Source organism: Dipodomys ordii, unplaced genomic scaffold (assembly GCF_000151885.1).
Source record: "Dipodomys ordii isolate 6190 unplaced genomic scaffold, Dord_2.0 Scaffold41, whole genome shotgun sequence".
NCBI lineage: Eukaryota > Metazoa > Chordata > Mammalia > Rodentia > Heteromyidae > Dipodomys > Dipodomys ordii.
In genome coordinates, this window is record NW_012267257.1 from 9,937,981 (window position 1) to 9,962,198 (window position 24,218).

The 24,218-nt window shown below is 35.3% G+C and overlaps 1 protein-coding gene across 1 annotated transcript in view; it reads left to right on the top strand.

Annotated features, from left to right (window-relative positions):
• Rictor (RPTOR independent companion of MTOR, complex 2) overlaps positions 1-22,983 on the top strand; it is a 68,620-nt gene extending 45,637 nt beyond the window's left edge. Inside the window, exons 23-33 of the mRNA XM_013018519.1 lie at positions 545-651; positions 1,797-2,026; positions 4,110-5,115; positions 5,495-5,566; positions 8,396-8,573; positions 9,477-9,561; positions 10,728-10,961; positions 15,986-16,141; positions 16,984-17,107; positions 18,333-18,471; positions 18,564-22,983. Coding sequence (XP_012873973.1) covers positions 545-651; positions 1,797-2,026; positions 4,110-5,115; positions 5,495-5,566; positions 8,396-8,573; positions 9,477-9,561; positions 10,728-10,961; positions 15,986-16,141; positions 16,984-17,107; positions 18,333-18,471; positions 18,564-18,638 — 2,406 coding nt within the window. The 3' untranslated portion in view covers positions 18,639-22,983. The remainder of the gene's footprint in view (positions 1-544; positions 652-1,796; positions 2,027-4,109; positions 5,116-5,494; positions 5,567-8,395; positions 8,574-9,476; positions 9,562-10,727; positions 10,962-15,985; positions 16,142-16,983; positions 17,108-18,332; positions 18,472-18,563) is intronic.
• Positions 22,984-24,218: the final 1,235 nt, after the last annotated feature.

Consider the following 24,218-nt stretch of genomic DNA (forward strand, 5'->3'; position numbering starts at 1 on the left):
TCTGGTGGTGAGTTGGATATAAGAGTCTCACAGGCATTCCTGCCCGGGCTGACTTTGAGCCATGATCCTCAAATCTCAGCCTCCTGAGTAGCTATGATTCCAGGCATGAGCCACTGGCACCCAGCATTACTGTTGGTTTTATGGCTTTTGTTTTCTTTCTGAAACAAGTAAGAACATTAACGTCTAATATTTTTGAGATTTGGTGCTGGTCCTGGGGCTTGAACTAAGGGCCTGGTCCTGTACCTGCACTTTTTTGTTCAGACTAGTACTTTACCAGTTGAATAACAGCTCCACTTCTGCCATTTTTGGTAGGTAGTTGGAGCTAAGAGTCTCACAGTTTTCATTCACATGCACAGGTTGGCTTTAAACCTCAATCCTAAGATCTCAGCCTCCTGAGTAGTTAGGATTATCTACATGACCCACTAGTTACCTGGCCTTAAGATATTTTTTTTTCTTTCCTAGATGGAATTAAATTTCATTCTTGGTAGCTTTTCAGATCTCTTAAGAGCCCCTCTTGTAATTTTTATATATGTTCTTCTTTCAGGGAAACATTGGTTCATCAAATTGGGGTCTCAATTTGCTACAGGAAGAAAATGTGATTCCAGATATACTAAAACTTGCAAAACAATGTGAAGTTCTTTCCATCAGAGGGTATGTCATTTACCCCAGAAGTACTTCTAATGCATATGTTATTCACAAGTAGCTTTAAGGCAAAAGTATTGTGTGATTCATAACTCTTAATTAAGTACAAATTCTAAGTATATAAGAATTTAAAATGTATTAAGTATATTAATGAGCTCTTTGTATAATATTTTTACATTATTCTGTCCTGTGTTTTATGGGGGTACTAGGTCTTGAACTCAGGACCTGAACCTTTGTAGTCTAGCGTGATACCTATGCCTCCAAGCCATGTTTTTTACTGGTTATTTTTAGAATAGTATCTCATTTCAGTGCCTGAGTTGCCATTCCTGTCATCTCTAGGATCACAGGCACTTGCCAGCGTGTCCAGCTTCCCTTCTGTGGAGGTAGAGTCTTGTGGACATTTTCTGCTCCAAGCTGGACTGCAACCAAAATCCTCCCAAGCTTGGCATAATAGATGCATGGCACTGCACCAGCTACGGCTTGAGGAGGGTTTCACGCTTTTCACCTTGGCTGACTTCAATCTATAATTCTATTTTTCAGCCTTTCAAGTAGCTAGGATTGCAGCTGTGAGCCACAGCATCCAGCCATAATTCTGTTATTATGTAGAAGTTAATCTTTTAGATAACAGTTCAGTAATTTTTAGATAATAGTTCAGTAATTTAATCCATGTATTGTAGCTTTTTACTATCTTTTTTTTTTTTTTTGGCCAGTTGTGGGTCTTGGACTCTGGGCCTATGCGCTGTTCCTGAGCTCTTTTGCTCAAGGCTAGCACCCTGCCACTTTAGCCACAGCGCCACTTCCAGCTTTTTCTGTGATTAACTGGAAATAAGAGTCTCATGGATTTTCCTGGGCTTGCTTTGAACTATGATCCTCAGATCTCAGCATCCTAAGTGTCTAGGATTACAGGCATGAGCCACCAGAGCCCAGCCAAAGGCTAAGATTTGCTGAGGTCATATTGGATTCATTTTGTGGTAATTATTATTTTATTAGAAGAATTTGCATGATTTTTATTGTTCCTAATTTATTTCTAAATGGAATTGCTTTTTACAAAGTAAATACTTTTAATGGCTTTAAAAATAGCCAAGTGTATATATAGCAGTTATTTTATGGTTGCTTTAAGAAATGTCATGTAATTTTACATTGTTTATATACAGGACCTGTGTATATGTACTTGGACTCATAGCTAAAACCAAACAAGGTTGTGATATTTTAAAATGTCACAACTGGGATGCTGTGAGACATAGTCGCAAACATCTGTGGCCAGTGGTTCCAGATGATGTGGACCAACTCTGTAATGAACTCTCATCCATCCCCAGCACTCTGAGTTTGAACTCAGAGTCAACCAGCTCTAGACATAATAGTGAAAGTGAATCGGCACCATCAAGTGAGTATTGGGATAGGTTCACGTACAGTTAGCCATTGTAGGCAGGTGTATTTTGACTTCAGAACCTAATTATTTGTTCTGTTTTACTCATGTATGTATGTAATTCATGATATATTCCATTATTGGTTATAAATCTAAAGTACTTACTTGGCAGTAATAGCTTCTTGGAGGCAGCATATCTTCACAATACCAAGTATAGCCACCAGCATATAGTTAGTGTTCTCACCCCATGCTTTCTAAAAGAGATCTAACAAGTACTTACTTGTCTACTTTCTTAATTTACATAATATTTTTACTCATTTTTCAGATGTGGAAATTGTTTAACAAAAATATATTTGCTAAGAGATTTTTTTATATCTTCAGTTTTGTGAGTAGCAATAGATTCCTCCCCCTGCCCCCCCAATGGGGTTTGAACTGAGGGCCTGGGCTCTGTCACTGAACTTTCTTTGCTCAAGACACTGCTCTCTCTACCACTTGAGCCACAGCTCCACCTCTTTTGGTGGTTAATTGGAGATAAGAGTCTTACAAACTTTCCTGCCCAGGCTGGCTTTGAATAGTGGTCCTCAGATCTCAGACTCCTGAGTATCCAGGATTATGAGTGTGAGGCACAGGCACATTGCTAGCAATAGATTTTAGAACAGTGGAGGAGTCAAAGGTATAGGTTGGTGGTAGAGCACTTACCTGTCATGTGTATGTGTAAGACTCTGGGCTCAATTTCCAAAATCAGAGAAGTAAAATACTGGAATTTTGAAACAAATTATATGTAAAATAGTTTGTGATCATAAGCCTTTGCTAAGTTATTATCAGATGTACTAAATTTAAGACCTGATTCTTCTGTTAAGAACATAATGCAAACTGAGTGGAACACTTCTATACTACTTGCATGAGAATCTGGAGTTCAGTGTTAGCCTGGACTACATAATGAGACACCATCTCAACAAAAAGTAGATTGTACAAATATATCTAATATGTCAACAAATCTCAGCATATCTAAGAAGCTTTGAATTATAAAGTGCTGCCTATTAAAGTTCTGCATACCTCTGACAAAATACACCTTGACTTTAGTCTTTAGAGAGATTCAGAGTGACCATAACAAAGTACATTTCAGAACTGATGAACACATTACAATACGCAAATTCATTTAGAACTTTTCTTTGCTTTCGTTTGAAATATATGAAGTAGTTTATAAGTATTTACCATAAAAGATAAAAGTACTTAAAATCCTATACATGTTGAATGTCCTATTAAAGTTGGGCACTTAGTATCTGTGACAGAATGGAGAATGGACATAATTAGTTGAAAAATAATTTTTTAATGTTGTGAATTAGTTTTCCTTGTTCCTCTAATCCCTGGGGAACCCAAGACTCAACTCCATACTAACATCCACAGATGTTCTTTAAAATGACATCATATTTGCAGTTAGAGTTATACTTGATTGCTTAAGGAATAAGGAAAAGTTAAAAGATTGAGAAATCTTTCTCTTTTTTAAAATTTATTAACTTTTTTTGAGTACTGGAATTTGAATTCAAGGCCTCATGCTTGAAAACTAGATGCTATATCACCTAAGTCACACTCTTAGTCCTTTTTTGCTTAAGTTAATTTTTTAGATAGAGTCTTGTTTTTGTCCAGAGTTGGTCTCAGCTATTAATCTTCCCAGTCTCTGCCTCCTGAGTAGACAAGATCTCAGATTAGTACAAATTTCTAGCTGAAATTCAGTTGTTACTGCTTTTGTGACATAAACTACTAAGAGTTTGTATCAACCAAGTAAGCATATATACTTGAGTCTCCATTTTCCCTGTAAATTCATCTTGAATATTTGGAAAATTAAAGGTAATTTTATATAAACTATACCATAATGAGGCTTACAGAATTTCTTTGGAAGTAAGATGAGATTTTCTAATGTCACAATCTTACCAGGGAACACTTTTATGTAGTTCCATAATTTAACCCTTTAGCTTTTAATTTTTCCCCCAGATGACTCTTTGAAACACATTTTTTAAAAACATTTTTACTGAAATGGATGTCATTAATAGTTGTCATGAATTTCTTTATATGCTTTAACTAATAAACCCATCTATCATAGGTATGTTCATAATGGAAGATGACCGATTCGGCAGCAGCTCTACTAGTACATTTTTCCTTGACATCAATGAAGATGCAGAGCCAGCATTTTTTGACAGACCTGGACCCCTAAAGGATAAAAATTCATTTCCTTTCTTCGCTTCTAGTAAGCTTGTGAAGAATCGGATCTTAAATTCACTTACTTTGCCTAATAAAAAACATCGTAGTAGCAGTGATCCAAAAGGAGGAAAACTGTCATCTGAAAATAAGACAAGCAACAGGCGGATTAGAACACTTACAGAGCCCAGTGTTGACTTCAATCACAGTGATGATTTCACACCTATCTCCACAGTACAGAAAACATTGCAATTAGAAACTTCATTTGTTGGAAATAAGCACACTGAAGACACTGGTAGTACTCCAAGCATTGGAGAGAATGACTTAAAATTCAAGAGTTTTGGTGCAGAGAATCACAGAGAAAACACAAGCCGAGAAAGGTTAGTTGTAGAAAGTTCAACAAGCTCACATATGAAGATACGTAGCCAAAGTTTTAATACAGATACTACAACAAGTGGCATAAGTTCAATGAGTTCAAGTCCTTCTCGAGAGACAGTAGGTGTAGATGGAACAACTGTGGATACAGACTGTGGAAGTATGAGTACTGTGGTAAGTACTAAAACTGTTAAGACAAGCCACTACTTGACACCACAGTCTAACCATCTGTCTCTCTCCAAATCAAACTCAGTGTCCCTGGTGCCTCCAGGTTCTTCACATACACTTCCTAGAAGAGCACAGTCCCTTAAAGCACCCTCTATTGCAACGATTAAAAGTCTAGCTGATTGTAACTTTAGTTATACAAGTTCTAGAGATGCCTTTGGCTATGCCACATTGAAAAGATTACAGCAGCAGAGAATGCACCCATCTTTATCTCACTCTGAAGCTTTGGCATCTCCAGCAAAAGATGTGCTGTTTACTGATACTATCACCATGAAGGCCAACAGTTTTGAGTCCAGATTAACACCAAATAGGTGAGTAAAAACATTTTAAAATGAACAATAATCATTGTATAACAGACCTAAATGTAAAACATGAGTCAGGTTTAACACTGCATAAGAACTGACCTAGAACTGGGGGGCATAGCTTGGAATAGAGCATCTGCCTATTAAACCTGTTAGGTCCTAAGGTCACACTCCAGTACTGCCAAAACAATAAAATAAAAACTGACCTATTATGATTGGTTACTATGGTAGGCTGTTAGCTCCTTGTTACCCGATATGATTTGAAATGGATTCTTGCAGCTGCGAGGGGGGAAAATAAAACTCCATTAGACCTTAAAAATAAACACTTGCTTTTCAAGGACACAAAAAGTCACAAAGCTTTTTTTTATTTATTTCTCGCTTCTGCAAGGATCGATTTTAAAAAGAAGCATGTCGGGGGAATCAGGAGCTTAAGACCTACAATAACAAACAACCTTTTCAGGTAGGTCAATTTAAGGCTCCAAAAGTTGACCTCTTTTTTTTCTTTTTAAATAACTGAATTTTTCAGTTAAATTATTTTAGCTTTCAAGTACCTCAGATTATTAACTAGGGACCTATAAACACTAAATGAATTAACTGTTTGGTCCTCAGGACTCAGCAGAGACTTCTGAAGCACACTTTAATTTTTATCAAACTGTTCAGAGAGAACAGTTTGTTTTACCTTGAAAAGAGATACAGTATAAGGCCCAGCATCAGTGACTCACGCATGTAATCCTAGCTATTTGGGAGGCTGAGATTAGGATAGTGGTTTGAAGCTGGCAGGAAAGTCTGTGAAACTCTTAACTTCCAATCAGCCACTGAAATGCCAAATGTGGAGGTGTAGCTCAAACTCTTGAGTGCAAGCCCTAGGATATATGCACACACACACATCCTTTGTTGTTTGTTAGGACAAACTTCCCTTAGTTTTTAAATTACTTCTATTTGTTTAAATATATTATTACATAATGTCTGGCACATAGGGAGTACTCTATAAAAATTAGTTATAGCTGGGTATTGGTGCCTCACACCTGTAATTCTAGCTACTCAGGAGGCTGAGATGTGTGTATTGCACTCCAAAGCCAGCGCAGGCAGGAAAGTCTGAGATTCTTATCTCCAAGTAAGAAGTAGAGCTGTGGCTCAAGTGATGGAACACCAGCTTTGAGCAGAAATGGCTAAGGTACAACGCCCAGGCCCTGAGTTCGCGCCCCATTACTGGCACACATGCATGCACACACTTAAGTGTTACTCTTGTTATCATTGGTAGTTTTATGAAACTCATCTTTCTCTTACATGAAAGTCTAATTTGAATAGTGTTACATTTAATTGAGGGGAGGTACTAATATCAGATACTGAATTTTATCTCCTGTTGTAGAGTTTAATAAATTATGATGTAATGCATGACCTACCTAGAAGAATCTGGCTTTGACTCCTTCACTAATCCAGAACAAAGCCAACATCCTGACATCTATGCAGTGTAATTCATGAATTTGCCATTTGGGCAAATACCTCATATAATACATACATACAGATACCTCATATAATAGAAATTAGATAGATCAGTGCTTATAATAGTGCATTTTAAGTAGAAAAGCATCCCTTTTTACAACAGAAAAATAATACATAGAGTAGATGTAAATGAGAACTATATTGATTGAAGTAGAAATTGGAAAGGAAGACAATCCAGTGTTTTCCCCCCTTCCATAATTCTTGAAGAGATTTATGAAGTCAAGGACACGTAATAGTAAGAATAATCACTGACCTCTTTTATGAAATTCCGAAATTTCTGTTGAGTAGGGTTTAGATGGAGATTAGGAATGACTTTGCTATGAAAATTGTAATAGCTACTGCTGATGCCTTTGTTATATGTTGTGTGAAATAATTCGTTGATTTAGTATCAAGCTAATTGAGGCAATTTTAACACACTTGCTTTTCAAAATAGTAATATTCATAGGAATGTAGAACTTTGAATAGTGTTGTACACATAAAGCAGATGCCAAGTGAATGGATTAGCCATATCTGTTACATGAATCTATATGGCAGTTGTGTATTTTATGGAAATACCGATTTGTAGTATTTGTTGTGGAATTGTTAGTGACAAGTGGTTGTGTAAAGACCAGTGCCTCACGAAAGGCTATCTCTTGTAATATTTATAAATTACACCATTTTATTTCGTTACATAAAATCTGTTGAAAATTAGAATGTTAATAAGTAATTGCTCTTATTTTTCTTAAGTATAATAGTGAATGGTATTAATAGATGTGTCTTGAGCTATGTGATAGCAAATCCAGTAGTCTTAAGTGACTGAAAAGATAGTACTTGAATTGTACCTCTATTTCTAGGTTAGTTCTTTTTCTACTCATAGATGTTGAAGTTTTCTAATTCCTTGACTTTTCTCCTTTACATGGGCTATCTTTTTTTTTTTTTTCTAATTGTAAAGATGCAGTTACATGAGTAAGGTACATTTCTACCTGGGATATCTTAACAATAGTCTTTGTTGACATTCAACACTACTTCTGATTTTTTGTGGGGGGTAGGTGGGGGAGGGGCTGTGGGGCTTGAACTCTGAGCCTGGACACAGACCCTGTGCTCTTTAGCTCAAGGCAAGTTCTCTACCACTTGAGCCACAGTGCCACTCCCAGTGGTGGTTAATTGGAGATAAGAGTCTCACAGACTCTCCTGCCCTGGATGGCTTTGAATCACAATTCTCAGATCTCAGCCTCCTGAGTAGCTAGGATTTTAGGAGTAAGCAACCAGTGCCCAGTTACTTCTGATTTTTTTGTATATTGCTATAGCAGCTAATTTTTTTTATTGTGAAAATACTGTACAGAGGGGTTACAATTACATGGGCAAGATAATGAGTACATTTCTTACCAAGCATTGTAGCCTCCTCCTTTGTTTCCCCTTCCCATCCCTTCCCATCCTACCCCTGCCCCCGCCACCCAACGCTCCCCCCCCCACCAAAGTTGTAAAGTTCCTTGTATGTCTCATTGTTGGAATTGGTCCACCTGTATCCCTATTTAAACAATTTGTTTTTTCCCTTCCCCTCCACAAATTATACCGACATCAAATACAGTGAAAGCAGGAGTTATACCGTGGGGGAAGGACATACAAAGCAACAGAGAAATAATCTTATAAATGTGTTAGAAACAATCGCATGAAAAGTGTGTATGTGATCCCAGTAAACAGACTGTTTAGTATTTGGTTAGCTACGTTTAAAAAGTTAGAAATAGAAATCACCTTTTAAATATAATACACATCAAGAGACTTAATGTAATTTTTTGTGGCATTGTAGGTTTATGAAAGCTTTAAGTTATGCATCATTAGATAAAGAAGACTTATTAAGTCCCATTAATCAAAGTACCCTCCAGCGATCCTCCTCGGTTAGGTCCATGGTGTCCAGTGCTACATATGGTGGCTCAGATGACTACATCGGTCTTGCGCTTCCAGTAGATATCAATGATATATTTCAGGTACATATTACAAATCTTACTGTTTTCTTATTACCTGATGGATTGTTTTCTCTTAAATGTTTATTGGAAATTATAACTTAGAGCAAGTTGTAAATTATGGGGAAGATAATTTTAAGGCAATTTTGTCTTAAGGAAATTTTAAGATGAAAATTCACCTTTTCAATTATACTCTTTAGTCAACTCTTGTAGACTCTTGCATTTAGTACCACAAAGTCTCTAGAATTTCATCCTTTCTCTCATACTAAATTAGCACCATGTTTGATTTATTTATGTATTATCAGTGAAAAACTAGTATTTCTGACTTTGTTTTTCCATACTTGTTCCTCTTTTTCCACCTAGAGTAAACATATCTGATGCCCAGTTATATAAACTGGTACTAATTCTAGGAGATACCCACAGATGTCTACATGGTATTATATATAGTACTGATGAATACACATTTGCTCAAAGGACTACGTTTTCCCCCCCTAGTACTAAAGATTGAACTTGGGACCTCAGGTTTATTGATAAGCACTGTACCACTTGAGCTATGTCCCTACCCTTTTACTTTGATTTTGAGAGAGGACCTCGCTTACTGCCTTTGCCTGGCTGTGAGCTCTAGTCTTCCTCTACCTCCTGAGTAGCTGAGATTTCAGGCATGTGCCACCATCTCAAATTAAATACCTTAAATAACGTAAATTACCAGTTTTTAACATATATTTAGATCATTGAAAATATGCTAAAAGGGTTTTAGAGTTGGTCCTTTGTCTTTTTGGGCAATCTCTCCTTTGCTAATAAACTTTCCATTGTACATTCATAATGTATATACATAGCAAATCTGTTTTAATTATATTTTACTTAATTTTCTTCATATTCATAAGGTGGACTTTTTGTACCAAGACTTATGATTCATATCTGTTTTAGGTAAAGGATATTCCTTATTTTCAAACAAAAAACATACCTCCACATGATGATCGAGGTGCAAGAGTGTTTGCCCATGATTCAGGAGGTAATGAATGCATGCTCTTTGTTTTCATGAGACTACTTATTAAGTTAAAAATGAAAAGTTTTTTATAGAATGACACTAAAAATTCAGGTAAATACACTTTTGGATCAGTTAAAAAAATTATACCAAGGCTGGGTTGTAGTTCTAGTGGCAGAGCACAAGGCCTTGAGTTCCAACTTTGATATTGACCAAAAAAAAAAATTAGACAAAGTAACTGAGACACTTAAAATGAAGCCTTTATTAGACAAGTTCTCAATCTGTAGGTCTGTAAGTACAGGCTGCACTATATATGCTTGTCTGTAACTCATAATCCTCTCCTCAGCCTCCCAGTCCTGTGATTAGGCTTGTATCAACAAGTCTGGCACAAGTTTTTTTTTTTGTTTCTTTTTTTTTTTTTGGGGGGGTGAGGATGTTCTTTTTTTGTTTAGTTTTGCCTTTTGTTTTTGTTTCTTTATTGGTCGATCGTGGGGCCTGAGCTCTGGCCTGTGCACTGTTCCTCAGCTCTTCAGCTCAAGGCTAGCGCTCTACCACTTGAGCCACTTCCAGCTTTTTTTTTCTGCTTATGTGGTACTGAGGAATTGAACTCAGGGCCTCATGCATGCAAGGCAAGCACTGAACCACCTTCCCAGCCCCTCATGTTTTTTTTTTTAATAAGGACTTAAAATTGTTATTCCAATTAAGTGCCTGCCTTCTAAATGATACTTTTTTTTTTTAAGTCCGTGGAAAATGCTTAATAGTAATCTTCATAGGTTCAAGAAACATCTGTTTAGGATGAGGAAAGATAAAAAATGTTTCTGTAAATTTTACAATCTATTTTTTATAAAATTTTATATTTTATACATATGAATACAAGCCAAAGATTTTACAGCTTCATAATCTTGATTTTTAAGTCTTTAAACTTAGATTATTTCTTGTCTTTAGGCAAATTCTGGGGAAAATTGAACTGATACACTGTATTTTATATTTAAAACTCATACTAATGTAATATAAATAAATGCTGATTATAATTATATCATAACTTAGAACAAATTATTTTTCCCAGTTAAAATTAGATGTTAAATCATAAAAAGAATTTTGATCTTCTCTAAATTTCCATACAGTTTAAGTAATTTATAGAAGGTATCCTTGGTACTATCTCATCTGACTATTTTATATTTTCTTACATATAGGTCTCCCATCTGGAACTGGAGGTCTTGTAAAAAACTCTTTTCACTTGCTACGACAGCAGATGAGTCTTACGGAAATAATGAATTCAATCCATTCAGATGCTTCTCTGTTTTTAGACAGTACAGAAGATACTGGGCTACAGGAACATACAGATGATAACTGTCTCTATTGTGTCTGTATTGAAATTCTGGGTTTCCAGCCCAGTAACCAACTAAGTGCAATATGTAGTCATTCAGGTCAGTGATTTTTCTCCTTTGAGATGAATCCACCTGCATTTGAGTCTGTTCCAGTCAGTCACAAGTCAGCTGTCAGCCCTCTTGACTATTCCTTCTTACTCCATTCTTGCTAGTTCATACTTACTCAGTATCTCTACTGTAGTATAAGTGTTTTAGCCTTTAATTGTGATTTCCTCCAATCCACCCTTAATACTCTTGACTAACATTCATCATAATTCATTTATGATACACAAGACTCTTTGTGGTTTACCTAGTGTTGTTTTTCATCATTTTTCTCTTTTTTGGGGGGGGGGCTGAACTCTGGGCCTGGGGCCTATCCCTCAGCTTTTCAGCTCAAGGCTAGCGCTCTACCACTTGAACCACAGCGCCACTTCTCGCTTTTTTCGTTTTGCTTATGTGGTGCTGAGGAATCGAACCCAGGGCCTCATGCATGCAAGGCAAGCGCTCTACCACTGAGCCACCTTCCCAGCACTCATTTTTCTCTTTTACAATTGACATACCACTACTGACTGACTGAATAACTGCTAGGCATGAAAAATGTGTTTTCCCCACTATTCTTGTGAAATATGTTTTCCCCACTGTTCTTTTCTTACCCCTTCCCCTCTTCACACAGAAGCAAGTTCATCACACAGATGCCTATGGTCTATCTGAGAAGTCCACCTCATCCTAAGTGTCAAGCACTTTTTATATTGTGTATTTCTAATATCTACCTATGTAGTAGGCTCTCGGTTTATATTTGAGAGCATGTGTGCATATATGGGTATTCATACATACACCAAGATTGGCCTTTCTTTTTAATATGAATCAATAAAAGTTACACATAAGCAGTTTCAAATTAGTATAAATGTGTTTCAAGTGTTATTGAGTGTATACTTTTTCTTAATAAATATTATCTAGATACCTCAGGAAAACCTCGTAGTGATTAGATTTCTCTGGCTCTTCCAGATTGCTTCTTCATAATTCAGTGCTTCCCAAATCATTGGATTGTGGCATGTAAGCATGCTACACATAGCATAAAATTAAGCAGTAGTATAGCAATCTTCTCTTTGATTCCGTATCCCAGTGAGGCCTGAGTTTGGTAGATCCTTTTGACATGATATAATTATTTTCACTTATTTATAATTTTTTTCTGTGAATTTGGGAAAGTGTTAAGATATATTTCACATAGTAGAAAAGATACACTTTTGAACATTTGGTTACATTATTTATTCTCTAGCTCCTATAAGTTCTTTTTCATTTACTTGCTCAATAGGTATATATGAAATACTTTCTAGTAAGCTTTGCTCTACTGTCTTTTACTTAGGTATGAAATATATATGGGATTAGCCCTGGAATGACCCAGCCATAGAGCAGTCACAGCTAGTTTTAACCTATTTGCTATCTGCAGCAGGGAGTGATCAAGCCAAGTATTACAAGGTTGGGGACTAGAGAAACACTTGCTGCAGTCTGAGAGGCCCTGGTCTTGATACAGCCACCTTTCACCCCAAAGTTTTTTCTAGTGATGCCAACTGTTAGATTGAGGAACAGCACATTCAGAACATCTTTTAATTTGGACAGTATAATGTGCCCATTGATAAGCATTTTGTAGCAGGGATTCTAGTTGAACCTTTAAATAATCATGCACAAGGAAAATGATAGCCTTTCAAAATTCAATATTATATGTTTCTGTTGGGTCCAATATATATACCGCCACATTTGCTATATTATATACTTAACCAACTTACAGCAGGAAATCTTACGAGTATATTTAACTAACCAGTGTGAGAGGTGACTACGGAAAAAAATATTGACAAATATAAAAATAGCCTCCACAACAGACAAACAAATGAAAAGGAAAAGTAAGGGCATCATTCTGAAGGTCAGGATTATTAAGATGATAAGCTGAGAGGTAAATAAAAACTACATTGGGGAGAGGAGGATCCAAAGAGACAGTGATGGATTTCACATTTGGTTGACTATGGGATTAAATGTTTCACTTAAAATCTATGTGAAAAACAAGTTTATATAAAACCTATACAGATGATGGTGTTGGGGAAAGATGAAGTGGAACCCTATCCATCTGGCTTTCTTGCCCAATTTATATACTTTGAGGAGGCCCCAATAAATAATCTAATAGCAAAGTAATGAACTTTGGGAGCAAAGAGACTTAGGTTCAAAGCCAAGACACTCTTGCTAAGGTATTTCATCTTGTATCGTCTAGTTAATCTCACCAAGCCATAGTTTTATTTTTAGCTGAAGTCTGGAAATAATGACCCCTTCCTAGTATTAAACCCTCAGTAAATAGTTTACATTGTAAATAATTATATAACTACACTTTCATATTCCTAAATAAAATAGCCTTGTTCTCTTCCTTTTACATCTTCTGCTATTCTACAGTTAGTTGGTAACTGGGTTTATAAATTCAGAAATAGACAGGCTTTGTTGGCTTAGGCCTGTAATTGTAGCTGCTCAGGAGGCAGAGATCTGAGGATCAGAGCCAGCCTAGGCAGAAACATCCATGAGGTTCTTGCCTTTGATTAACTAGGAAAAGGCCAGAAACAGCTGTGAATCAAGTGGTAGATTAGCAGCATAAGCAAAATAACTAATCCAGGCCTTAATGCTGGAAATTGTAATATCAGCAATAGATTTCCCTATAGAAATGCTTAATTTTTTCTAGAAATAACTTAACATTTCCCATAAACTAAGTCTCTTTGCTCCCAAAGTTCATTACTCTGCCTGTTAGATTATTTCCTGGCGTCTCCTCAAAGTCCATAACATGGATTTCTGGTTAAACAACAACAACCAAAAACAACAACCTTATGATTTATTTTTCTGAGTTAAGGCAAATGGATGTTTTGCTTACAGCATTTTGTTTTGCTTACAGCTTTTTGTACTTTCTCTCATAGTGGTATTCAACTGCAGTCAGCCTTATCTTGCACTACAGGGAGTAAAGCATGCAGCTCCAGTGTATTTTGTTTAGGGTATAAGCTATGCTAAATTTCTTACCTTCATTTTTAAATATAAAATAAGACTAAGCTCTAGAATGCTATAAATTTAAAAGAGAGGAAGCAGTCAAAGCAAACAGGCTTACACTAAGCATCATCCTTTGTAAGTAAATCCACTTAGTTTATAGACTAAATGCTTTATCCAAATTAACAGTAATCTTGAAATAAAGTATCTCCAGTGAAAATGTGTTTAAAGTTCATTACATGGAATTCTTCTTAATTGAGAATGGAATTTAAGTTCTTGAAAGTCAATCTTCGGAATCTGGTGTGTACAATTTGCCTTCAGCTGAATAAGATGCATATCCTCTATCAGTAAGAACAGTAAGTCAGTTAGCTGTTCTTTTCCCCATCCCAGGAGTTTTTGGTTCTCTTTATCCTGCTGGTATAAATAATACCCCTATTTTGATCAAATCTCTGGAGTTTTCATGTAGCACATATTTATCTCATTTAAGATGTTATTGGCGTGATTTAATATGTTTCATAACTAATGCCCTTCATACAAAGAGCATCATCAGAGGAGAGAATTATATTTGAACCTTACTTACTTAGAGAAATGAGGTTTGTTTATTTTATAATGAAAAGCTAGAACTGAGAAAAGGTAATTGTACCCTTCCTCAAACCAGGAATGTTTTACCATTTCCCCTTGGTAGTTCATAAGCTGAGTGTAGTTCATAAGCTGAGTCTAAAATAACATGATTATTCATTGTTACTTAGGAAAAGTAGTTTTAAAGTACATCTTTAGTTTAAGAACCTTTCCCAGTGGTTTTATTTTAAAAAGCAGTGCATACTAACATATGTTACTTTTACATGTTTGGCAAACATAATTCTTTAATAACCAAAATATTAAACTGCACTAAATTTAGAAATCTTATTTTCCAAGGAACTAAAGTATTTTCCATTTAGTATGATATAGACAGTAATCTTAGCAAGTACAGTTAGATGAATGATAAGTCTTATTTTGTGGAAACCAAAGTAGGAGGAGGTAATAAATACTTCTCATATTGTAGGCTAAAGAAAACTGGACCTGCCTTTAAAAAGTTTTCTCCTCTAGCTGATTGTGTGTGTGTGCTCTGTCAAACTTGTAAAAATCAATTTTCAACATTTTTTAAAATATCAGGGTTGTGCAATTTTTTTATTTATTTTTTATTTTTATTTTTTGTCCGTTGTGAGGCCTAAACTCGGCCTGGGTGCTATCCCTCCACCCTTCAGCTCAAGGCTAGCACTACTACTTGAGCCATAGTACCACTTCCAGCTTTTTCTGCTTATGTGGTGCTGAGGAATCGAACCCAGGTCCTCATGCATGCAAGGCAAGCGCTCTATCACTGAGCCGCCTTCCCAGCCTTGGGTTGTGTGATTTTTATAGGTTGTCCAGTGTTAGTTCCTAGAAAGGAAAACCAATGATTTTCTGACTTCCAGTTGCTCCATGTAAGTAAGTTCCCAGGGGAAAAAAATTAAACCCCCAAACATTTGAAGTTAAATGTTAGTTTACTTCAAAATCCTCTTAGCAATATGTAGGTCATATAGTAAATAAAATTATAGGGAATGAACTGAGCTTTATGTAGGAAAAGCATTGTTCTTATATTGATTCTGTTCAGTGGAAAAGGGAAAACTCAGGAAATAATACACTTCAATGCTGCTAATATAACACAAGATCAAGAAAGAAAATTAAGCCAAAGACCTGAAGAAGTATGTATATGGGGGGGCATGTACACACATGTACACACACTTAAGTTTTAATGGCATTTTACTATGAAAGGTATTTAAATGGGGAAGGAAGGATGAAAAGAAAGAAAACAGATGTTTTCACTTTTAGCTCTCTATTCACTTGAATTTTTAATCACATTGCTATAGTATTGTTATTTAGGAAAATAAAGAATGTCTTCAAAGTTTAAGATTACCCTGTGTTAGCACTCAATATCTAAGTAATCTCAATTATTTTGAAAATCTTATTTTGAGAGAATTGTTATAAATACTCTTTTATTAGAGTTGAGAGTAAACAAGAATAAAGTATTTATAATTCTTTAAATAAATTTGTTTCAGATCTTCAAGATATTCCATATTCTGATTGGTGTGAACAACCTCTCCACAATCCCTTAGAAGTAGTTCCGTCTAAGTTTTCGGGGATTTCTGGATGCAGTGATGGAGTGTCTCAAGAAGGCTCGGCAAGCAGCACTAAGAGCACAGAATTGTTACTAGGTGAGCTTTTAGATTTAATTCTCATCATGAATGTTAGCTGGTTTTTAGCTGGTTGGGTTTTTGGTTTTTTTGTCATTGTTTTTCATAAATACTGAAAATTAAAGTCATTTCAAAAACTCAGCAAGCCAGAGCACAAGTGGGTTCATGTTTATAATACTAGCTACTCAGGAGACTGAGATCTGATCATTGTACTTAGAAGCCAGTTGGGGTAGACAAATCCTAGAGGCTCTTACCTTCAACTACCCAGCAAAAGGCCAGACAGGAGGTGTTGTTTAAGTGGTAGAATGCCAGCTGTGAGCAGAAAAAGTCCCAGGATCAGTACAAAGAAATTATAATGAGCTTAAACAAAAACTGGCAAGTTTTGTTTTAGTGAAGTAGTTTAGCAGACCTTTTTTTTGTCTTTATACCTTTATCATTATTATCTTTACATAGTTGTGCTACAAAGGAGTTGCCATTTAACAAATACAATATATCTTGATCAGTTTCATCCCTTTTGGCATTCTCACCCACCCCTCCCCTATCCACCCCTTCCCTTTTCTTAATTTTATGTATATCACATTGGATTCTTGTTTAATTCCCCCCCCCCCCCCCCCCCCCTCTCCCTCCCCCCCCCCCCCCCCCCCCCCCCCCCCCCCCCCCCCCCCCCCCCCCCCCCCCCCCCCCCCCCGCTTCTCTTTATTCGTCTACCCTTTAGCAGCAGCAGGTTCTTAAATATTGCACCTGTACCTGCATTCACTTGTATGGCAGCCATCTGCTTTTATTAGAAAGTTTGGTTAGTGGCAGACAAAATGCAGTTGGTTTCAGTTTTTAAAGTAACTTTACACTCAAAATCTTCTTTTCAGGTGTTAAAACAATTCCAGATGATACACCAATGTGCCGTATACTCCTTCGCAAAGAAGTTCTAAGATTAGTTGTCAATCTGAGTAGTTCAGTTTCCACCAAGTGTCATGAAACTGGGCTTCTAACGTGAGTAAACTGTGCGTGAATGTTATTTGTAAGATTCTTGAAATACTTAAGAAGTTAGCTTATCAGCACCTCAAACACATCTGTATGAGGTTGAATTTTGTTACACTTTGTATGTACTTCAACAGATGGAACACAAAAGCAAGAATGAGAATCTGTTTCTTATCCATTAAGCCAGACATTAAAATATAAGTTATCTCTAAAACAGAACTGGGCTGGTGGTTGAAACCTATAAATCCTATTCAGGAGGCTGAGATCTGAGTTTCAAAGCCAACTCTGGAAAGAAAGCTTGTGAGACTCTTCTTTCTAGTCACCAAAAATCTGGAAATAGAGCTGTGCCATAAATGGTCAAGCACTAGACTTGAGTGAAAAGCTCAGGGACAGTGTCTGAGTTCAAGCCCCAGGACCAGCATACACACAGAGAAAAGCTGTCTAGAACAATGCCACTGTGTTAGTGTTTTTACATTTTGAAAAAAATTAGTTTTTGTTATTAAAACATATTTACGTGGCCATGTGAATGAAGAATTTAAGACAATTTCAAAATACCTTATTTAAAAGCACAGCCTTTACATTCTCAATTTGTTTATGACACGGTAATTATTAATGGCTGTAACACTTGACTTTTTAAGAGATTTAATCCAAAAACCAAATGTCTGAGAAAATGCAGACTTCAATTTTTAAAAAGGTGATTTTTTTAATTGATTTTGTTTCCAATTTCTCTTTAGTGTTACAGACTTTTTTTCCTAACTTACAGCACCATGACAAAAGGAAATTTTGACATTATTGTCAACATCTGTATTTGCACTATTTAAAGTAGTGGTTCTCAAAAGAAATGCACTGTAAGGTCTCCTGTAGGGCTTTTAAAAGTAATGCAGGTGCCAGCACCCCTCTGCAGATTTCTGGGCAGAGTTCATATCTGCCACAATGGATAATTTTAAGCTGCTCTCCAGCAAAAGTCACAGTTTGAAATATTAAAAGACAAGTTCAGATAGTTAAAGATATTATAACTTTAGTCTGACAATTTTGTTGTAAAATTTGATTTTGACAATACTTGAGTGTCCTAGGCTTATGTAAATGTGATTTCTTATACTAATGAGAATATTTTTAACTTTATCAGAAGCACTAAGGTTATGGTAACCTTAAAAAAATAAAAGTTATATATTGGAAGAAAACTGGATGAATCATGATTACAATTTGTATCATCCCATGGACTTTTCTTTCATTTTAGAATTAAGGAGAAGTACCCCCAAACGTTTGATGACATATGTCTTTATTCTGAAGTTTCCCACTTGCTGTCACACTGCACATTTAGACTTCAGTGTCGGAGGTTCATACAAGAATTATTTCAAGATGTACAGTTTTTACAAGTAAGGATTTGTATGTCTGAAGACTTTCCAGAATCATTCCATCTTGTGCTGTTTCTGTAAAAGGTCTTAATAATTTACCACGTTTTTCCTAGATGCATGAAGAAGCAGAGGCTGTGTTGGCAATACCACCAAAGCAACCTATAATTGATACATCTGCTGAATCCTGACCTCTTATTTATGATGAATATAGATACATGCTATATATATTCATATTTGTGGATACCCCAAAAGCCTCAGAAAGGACTGACTGCGCAGCAAAGACCAAAGTCTCTTCTGCGCACCGTTCCAGCAAGTACTGCTACCTGAACAGTTGGAACTGCTGACTTCCTAACCAAATCAACTTCTTTCTCTCCCTTATTGAACCCTTTGAAGGGTTCCTGATTCTTACCAAGTTTAAGAATTTCAGTTACCATCATATACAAGAGCAAAGCACTGAATACCTATGTAGGTTTTCTATTTTTTTCATTTTTAAAGGCCTAATGACAGTGGATCAATAATAGGAAATATAAAAGCACCCATCACACAGTTAATATTGAATTCTTTTTTTTTTCCTTTTTGGGGTAAATACAAAGATGCCTTGTTTGTTAACTGATTTGTGGAAGCCAGGAGTCAGTATCTGTGAGGCACGGGATGGGGTATGCTGTAACTGCTGGTGTTAGAGAGTGAACCTCGGCCCTTCCACCTTTTCTTAAGGTTTGTAACACTACTTCAGAGGTTTATAACCTCAAAGTGAAAGAAGAGCCTCAGCAATCTAGGACTCTTTAAGTTATTTTTTTATGTTATTAGACTGCATAAAAATTCTAAGTTGTTTTCCATCTCTCCAGTTATGTTTCAATGTATTATTATAGGCTGTTTAAGCCAAGTAAGGTTTTTCACTACAGTTTGTGATTAAAATTTACAAAACATTTTGTAGTTTAATTGAAAATATTTCCCACTTGAAGAAATATATACATTTCTGGTAGACTTCCATTTTCATCTACTTCCTATGTCATCGTTTTAAGTAGGGACTTGAATAAGCACTGTTAGTTTAGCCTAGAGCAAAGGAAAGCATTAAAGAATACTTTGAATCTGGAGCAAGAGCTGTGTGTGCCTGCAATTTACACATTCCATGGGAAAAGAAGAGCCATATATCCTTAAAATCATTATTGAAACTCATTAATCAAATTGTAGTGAAAAGCCTTAATTACTAAATTTTAAAGCTTCAGTAATTTAATTTTTATCAGTGTTCATATTTTGCACAAACTAAATAAAGGTAGTGATAGGTGAGTTTAAGAATACACTTACTGCCTTTATCACATTTGTGAAGTTCTTAAGTTATGGGGGGCAAGGTTTTGTTTGTCTGACTTGTGTACGTATAAAGATATTTGGAAACCTTTACAAGAGTCAAACATATATGCAAATTTGTATATAAAGATAGCATGACCACCATCCTTATAATGCTTGTAAGTGAAAGGATTGTCTTTTTTTGAAATCTACATATAAATAGAAAAACTCCAGCTGGACTGATTAGGACCCTTTTTTAATTCGTTTCTGTAGACCATTTTTATAATTACACATCAGCTTTGACACAGTCATAGAACATTGATTACTATTTTCCTATGTTGCAGATGCTTTTTGTAATGGTCTTGTTCTTTTGAGATCTCTGTAAAGGACCCTGTGAACTAGAAAACGTAACTCGCAGAGATGTTTGTTTTCATTTTTAACTTCCTAGCACTGAAAGCTCCCATTGGGATGAAGCATTTCATCTCACTTCCTAACACCGTGTGGACTGCACTTCAGTTGTTCTCATGTGCACTGTGTAGCAATTTACATTAAAACAAGGCAGATAAGGGCTCTAAGCTGCTGCTTATGTTAAAAAGTGGTCTTCTCTCTCATAAAATTCAGTGAAAGTAAAACAAATAACTTTACCACTGAACCCAAGTGTTTATTTAAATGTCAACAGTACTTCTAAGAACGTTGCCTGTCACCTTGATCTTTGGTCTTGGACAAATAAAACTGCCTTTCCAGAGAACCAAACATCAGAGATACTAAACCAAATAGTGGTTAAAATTCCAAAGGAAGTAATGTAGTAGTATTACTCATAATGGGATTAGCATATTTTAGACATTCACTTTAAACACTACCTCAGTTAATATAGAATATAAAATTCTGTGGTTTAATCTCTCAAAAGTCAATAATTCTTTTCTTGTCACAGACAGCCCTCCATCCTTGTACCCCACCTGTCATTCATCCTAAAGAAGGCTGTTACTATTAGCCTGAACAGGTTTTGTTATTGTTGTTGTTGTTGTTTGACTGTTACTTTGAAAGACATGTATGTCATCATACCTGCCTGTAGCACTTACTATTGGAAGATACTCAGCTTTGTCAATATACTCAGAAATCTGTGTTTAAATTTATAGTGCTATTTGGTTTATCCATATTTTTACTGACAGGTCTAATATGTTTTCTTTAAGTATTTGCTTGTACAAAAGTAGATGTTTATGATGAAAACTACACGCAGTGCCAAGTGATTAACTTAGGTGTTTAAGAATATTAAATTATAGCAGAAAAGTCTTAAGAATGGTGTCAGTAATAATAGAAATAATTGAGAAAGTTATCTATAAATAATAGATATTCCCACACTATAGAACACCAAAATAATGTCAATACTGTATGTTTTTTTAAAGATTTTAGGATTAATCTTAGTCCATATAAATTTCTATCACTTGATAATTACTGAATAATTTGGAGGAATTGGAACAGTTATACTGGTTGTAAACTGAATTTCTAATTGTAAAGTGAATTATCATTTCTAATTGAACTTTTTTCAAAAATAGATTTCAGTTTCACATACTAAGAAAATACTGATAATGAAATTAGAAACTTAGTATTCATAATTGAATATACTCTTAAAATTTCTCACATGTTTATCCCATTTGTGCTTAGGTAAGTTGGGGAGTAGAAAGTAGGAAGTGTGTTCTCCCTAATTAACATTTTTCGATAAAGATTAGTAGCATAAGGACATTTTGTAAGACAATAATGTTAAAAGAGGTTTTTTAGAAATCTATACATTATTGGTATAATAATGCATAGAAAACTCCTTCAGAAATCATGGCTTTAATAGTTTCCAGCTCTTCTGCCTAGAGCTTGAGATGATTAAAGGTGAGTTTTTCAAGGCATGGCTCAGTGGCAGAGTTTTCAACAGTGAGATGTCAGTGCTTATTTAGATTTGTCTGCTGCTATTTAAACAAATTTTTGTTTCACTCCATTTAGAGGATACCTTTTGTCCCCATATGAAAGCACAGATCACAAGCAATAAAAAAAAAACTGTATGTCATTCAAATTAAAACTGCAATTATTTTTGCGTGGTAAGAGTGAGGTGCTAATTTTGTGTGAAAAGAAGTTGTAAATTGATTTGGGAAATGTTCTTTGGAAGTAAGGGCTTTGTGTTATTTTGGTTTTCCCCCCAAACTTTGTCTATGCTTCCATTTTTCTCTCAGATTAACAGTCAACTAAATGGGAAATCAAAGAGGAGAATTACTTGAGAGACCTTTAAGAAGAAGTGTTAGAAATGAATGACCATTTCAGATTTTCTAAAATATAGTTGGTAAAGGTCCCTATGTCTTTGTATTTGTAAAATACCTTGTTACCATCTTAATTTCAAGAATGTCACTACAATGAGAATTTCATCAGAAAACAACAGTGAAATTAATAGCAGTGCTTATCGAAGAACAGTGGAATCTATAAGATTTCAGAATCTTTCCAGAAAAGTTCTTTTTTCTTTTAGTTCTAGGTTCCCTGGGTAGTTTTCATTCATAGTAGGTTTAGATAATTCATAGAATATGGAATTTTCCCCCATTGGAATATTTTTTACAATTAAGTTTATAACTATTCCATGGCATGCATAAATTGCACATATTGTTTGATGTTCTTTATAAAATAATTTGAAAATTATAATTGATGCCAAAAAAATCTTACTATTTTGCCACTTAACCAGGTTGATTTAGCACAAAATGCAAAATCTTGGGGCAAGAGGCGGGGAGTGAAGAAAAGTTGATGGATGATTGTTGAAATATGTTCCATTTACTGACCTGTCAGAAACCCTTAGAATGCATTGTAAAAAAAATTGGTGTAAATTAGTTTTGAAAAATAGTAAGGGGTTGTGAAAAAAATCTCAGACTTTAATGTTCTATAACCACATGATTTCTTTTTATTTAGTAATACGCTGCTACATATTTGGAGGTTCTGGTGTTTGTAGGTCACTGAACAGACATTGAAATCTGATTTATATTGTATAACTGTAACATAGAAACAAAAAGTATTTATATATTTTCCGTAAGAATATTTCATTGAGTTGTGTATAATTTAAATAAGATTTGTCCCCAAATGTTTTTGCTCACCCTGATTTTTTTGTTGTGGTTTTCTTGTTTTTGTATAATGTGTACAGTTTATGTCAAGGGCATTAAAAGCCTCCTGAAACATAATCTTATCAAAGGGATACATTGTTAATAAAATGTACTTAAAATTTCTAAACTGGTGGTGCTCCTGTTCACAATTTAATCAAATATATCTACATTGTCATATACACAAGTGAGTTACGCAGCCATGAGCAAAAACGAAATTTTATTTGAAGGAAAATGTATACAGCAAAATAAGCCAGACTCAAACTAATACTGCAGTATTCTCTCTTATATGTGGCAGCTGGACTTTAAAGTGCATGTGATCATACGTGGAAGACTAGTGAAGAAAACCAGAGGGAGGTGGGGAGCAAAGGTGATAGGGCAGAAGATGATCACAGTATATTGTATGCATATATGGAAAGGCCATAATAAAACCTGAGTTTAAAAATTGCAAGAAAGGATGGGGAAAGGGCTAAGAAACAGTAGTCTATGGGGTGAATATGAGAAAAGAATATAGATGTATGTGACAAATCCCCTACATTGTACAATTAATACATGCTAATAAAAATCGGAGAATATAAGGGTTTGGAAGATAGAAGTATTTCTAAATAAAATCAGTTCTGAAAATTTGAGGAAATGATACTTTTGATAATAATCTAGTGAAGATGCCTTCTGTGGGAAGTATTCCATTTTTCATGGAGGCCTGATCAGATAGCCTAACCTGAAACTGCCTAGTGGTAGAAAAGCATACCACAGGCAAAACAATTCTGGAGGATAAAATTCAGAGTCAAACCTAGGATATGTGATATTTGTTAAATGTGTTGCACCTTAAGAACAGATTTGTTTTTGATATGTTAGGCATTAGGCACTTTAATTATTTTTTCCCATCTTTTTTTAATTGTGTGTTTGAGGAATACAGTTGTCTCCAAAATAAGAAACACATTGTCATTCATCTGTAAAAAGTCAGAATGTCGTTTAACATTAAAAGATCATTTGTTTATTTAAAGAACTGATTAGTATATAAACTACTCAAAGCACTACTTGAATATTTTAAAAATTAAGATATTTAAAACTTGTTTCTTTATGTTTATATTAGAGAACTTAAGTGAAATATGTATGCATAATCCTTCAAATTGAATGCTGAAGGTATATAAAAATTCTGAGGGCTTTTACTGCCATCAGTTAAAGGTTTTTAGATCTTCTGCCTCATGTAATGTCTTAATACGTTTTCCAAATTCTTTGAAGTGAAGCTAACTTATTCTTAGCAATGTTAACTACAACCCAGTTCAACTTGACTCTCTTCTAATAGGTAATGACATTGACTATAATTAACAGATTAATTGTTACAAGGTCAGCAAGCATTCAGGC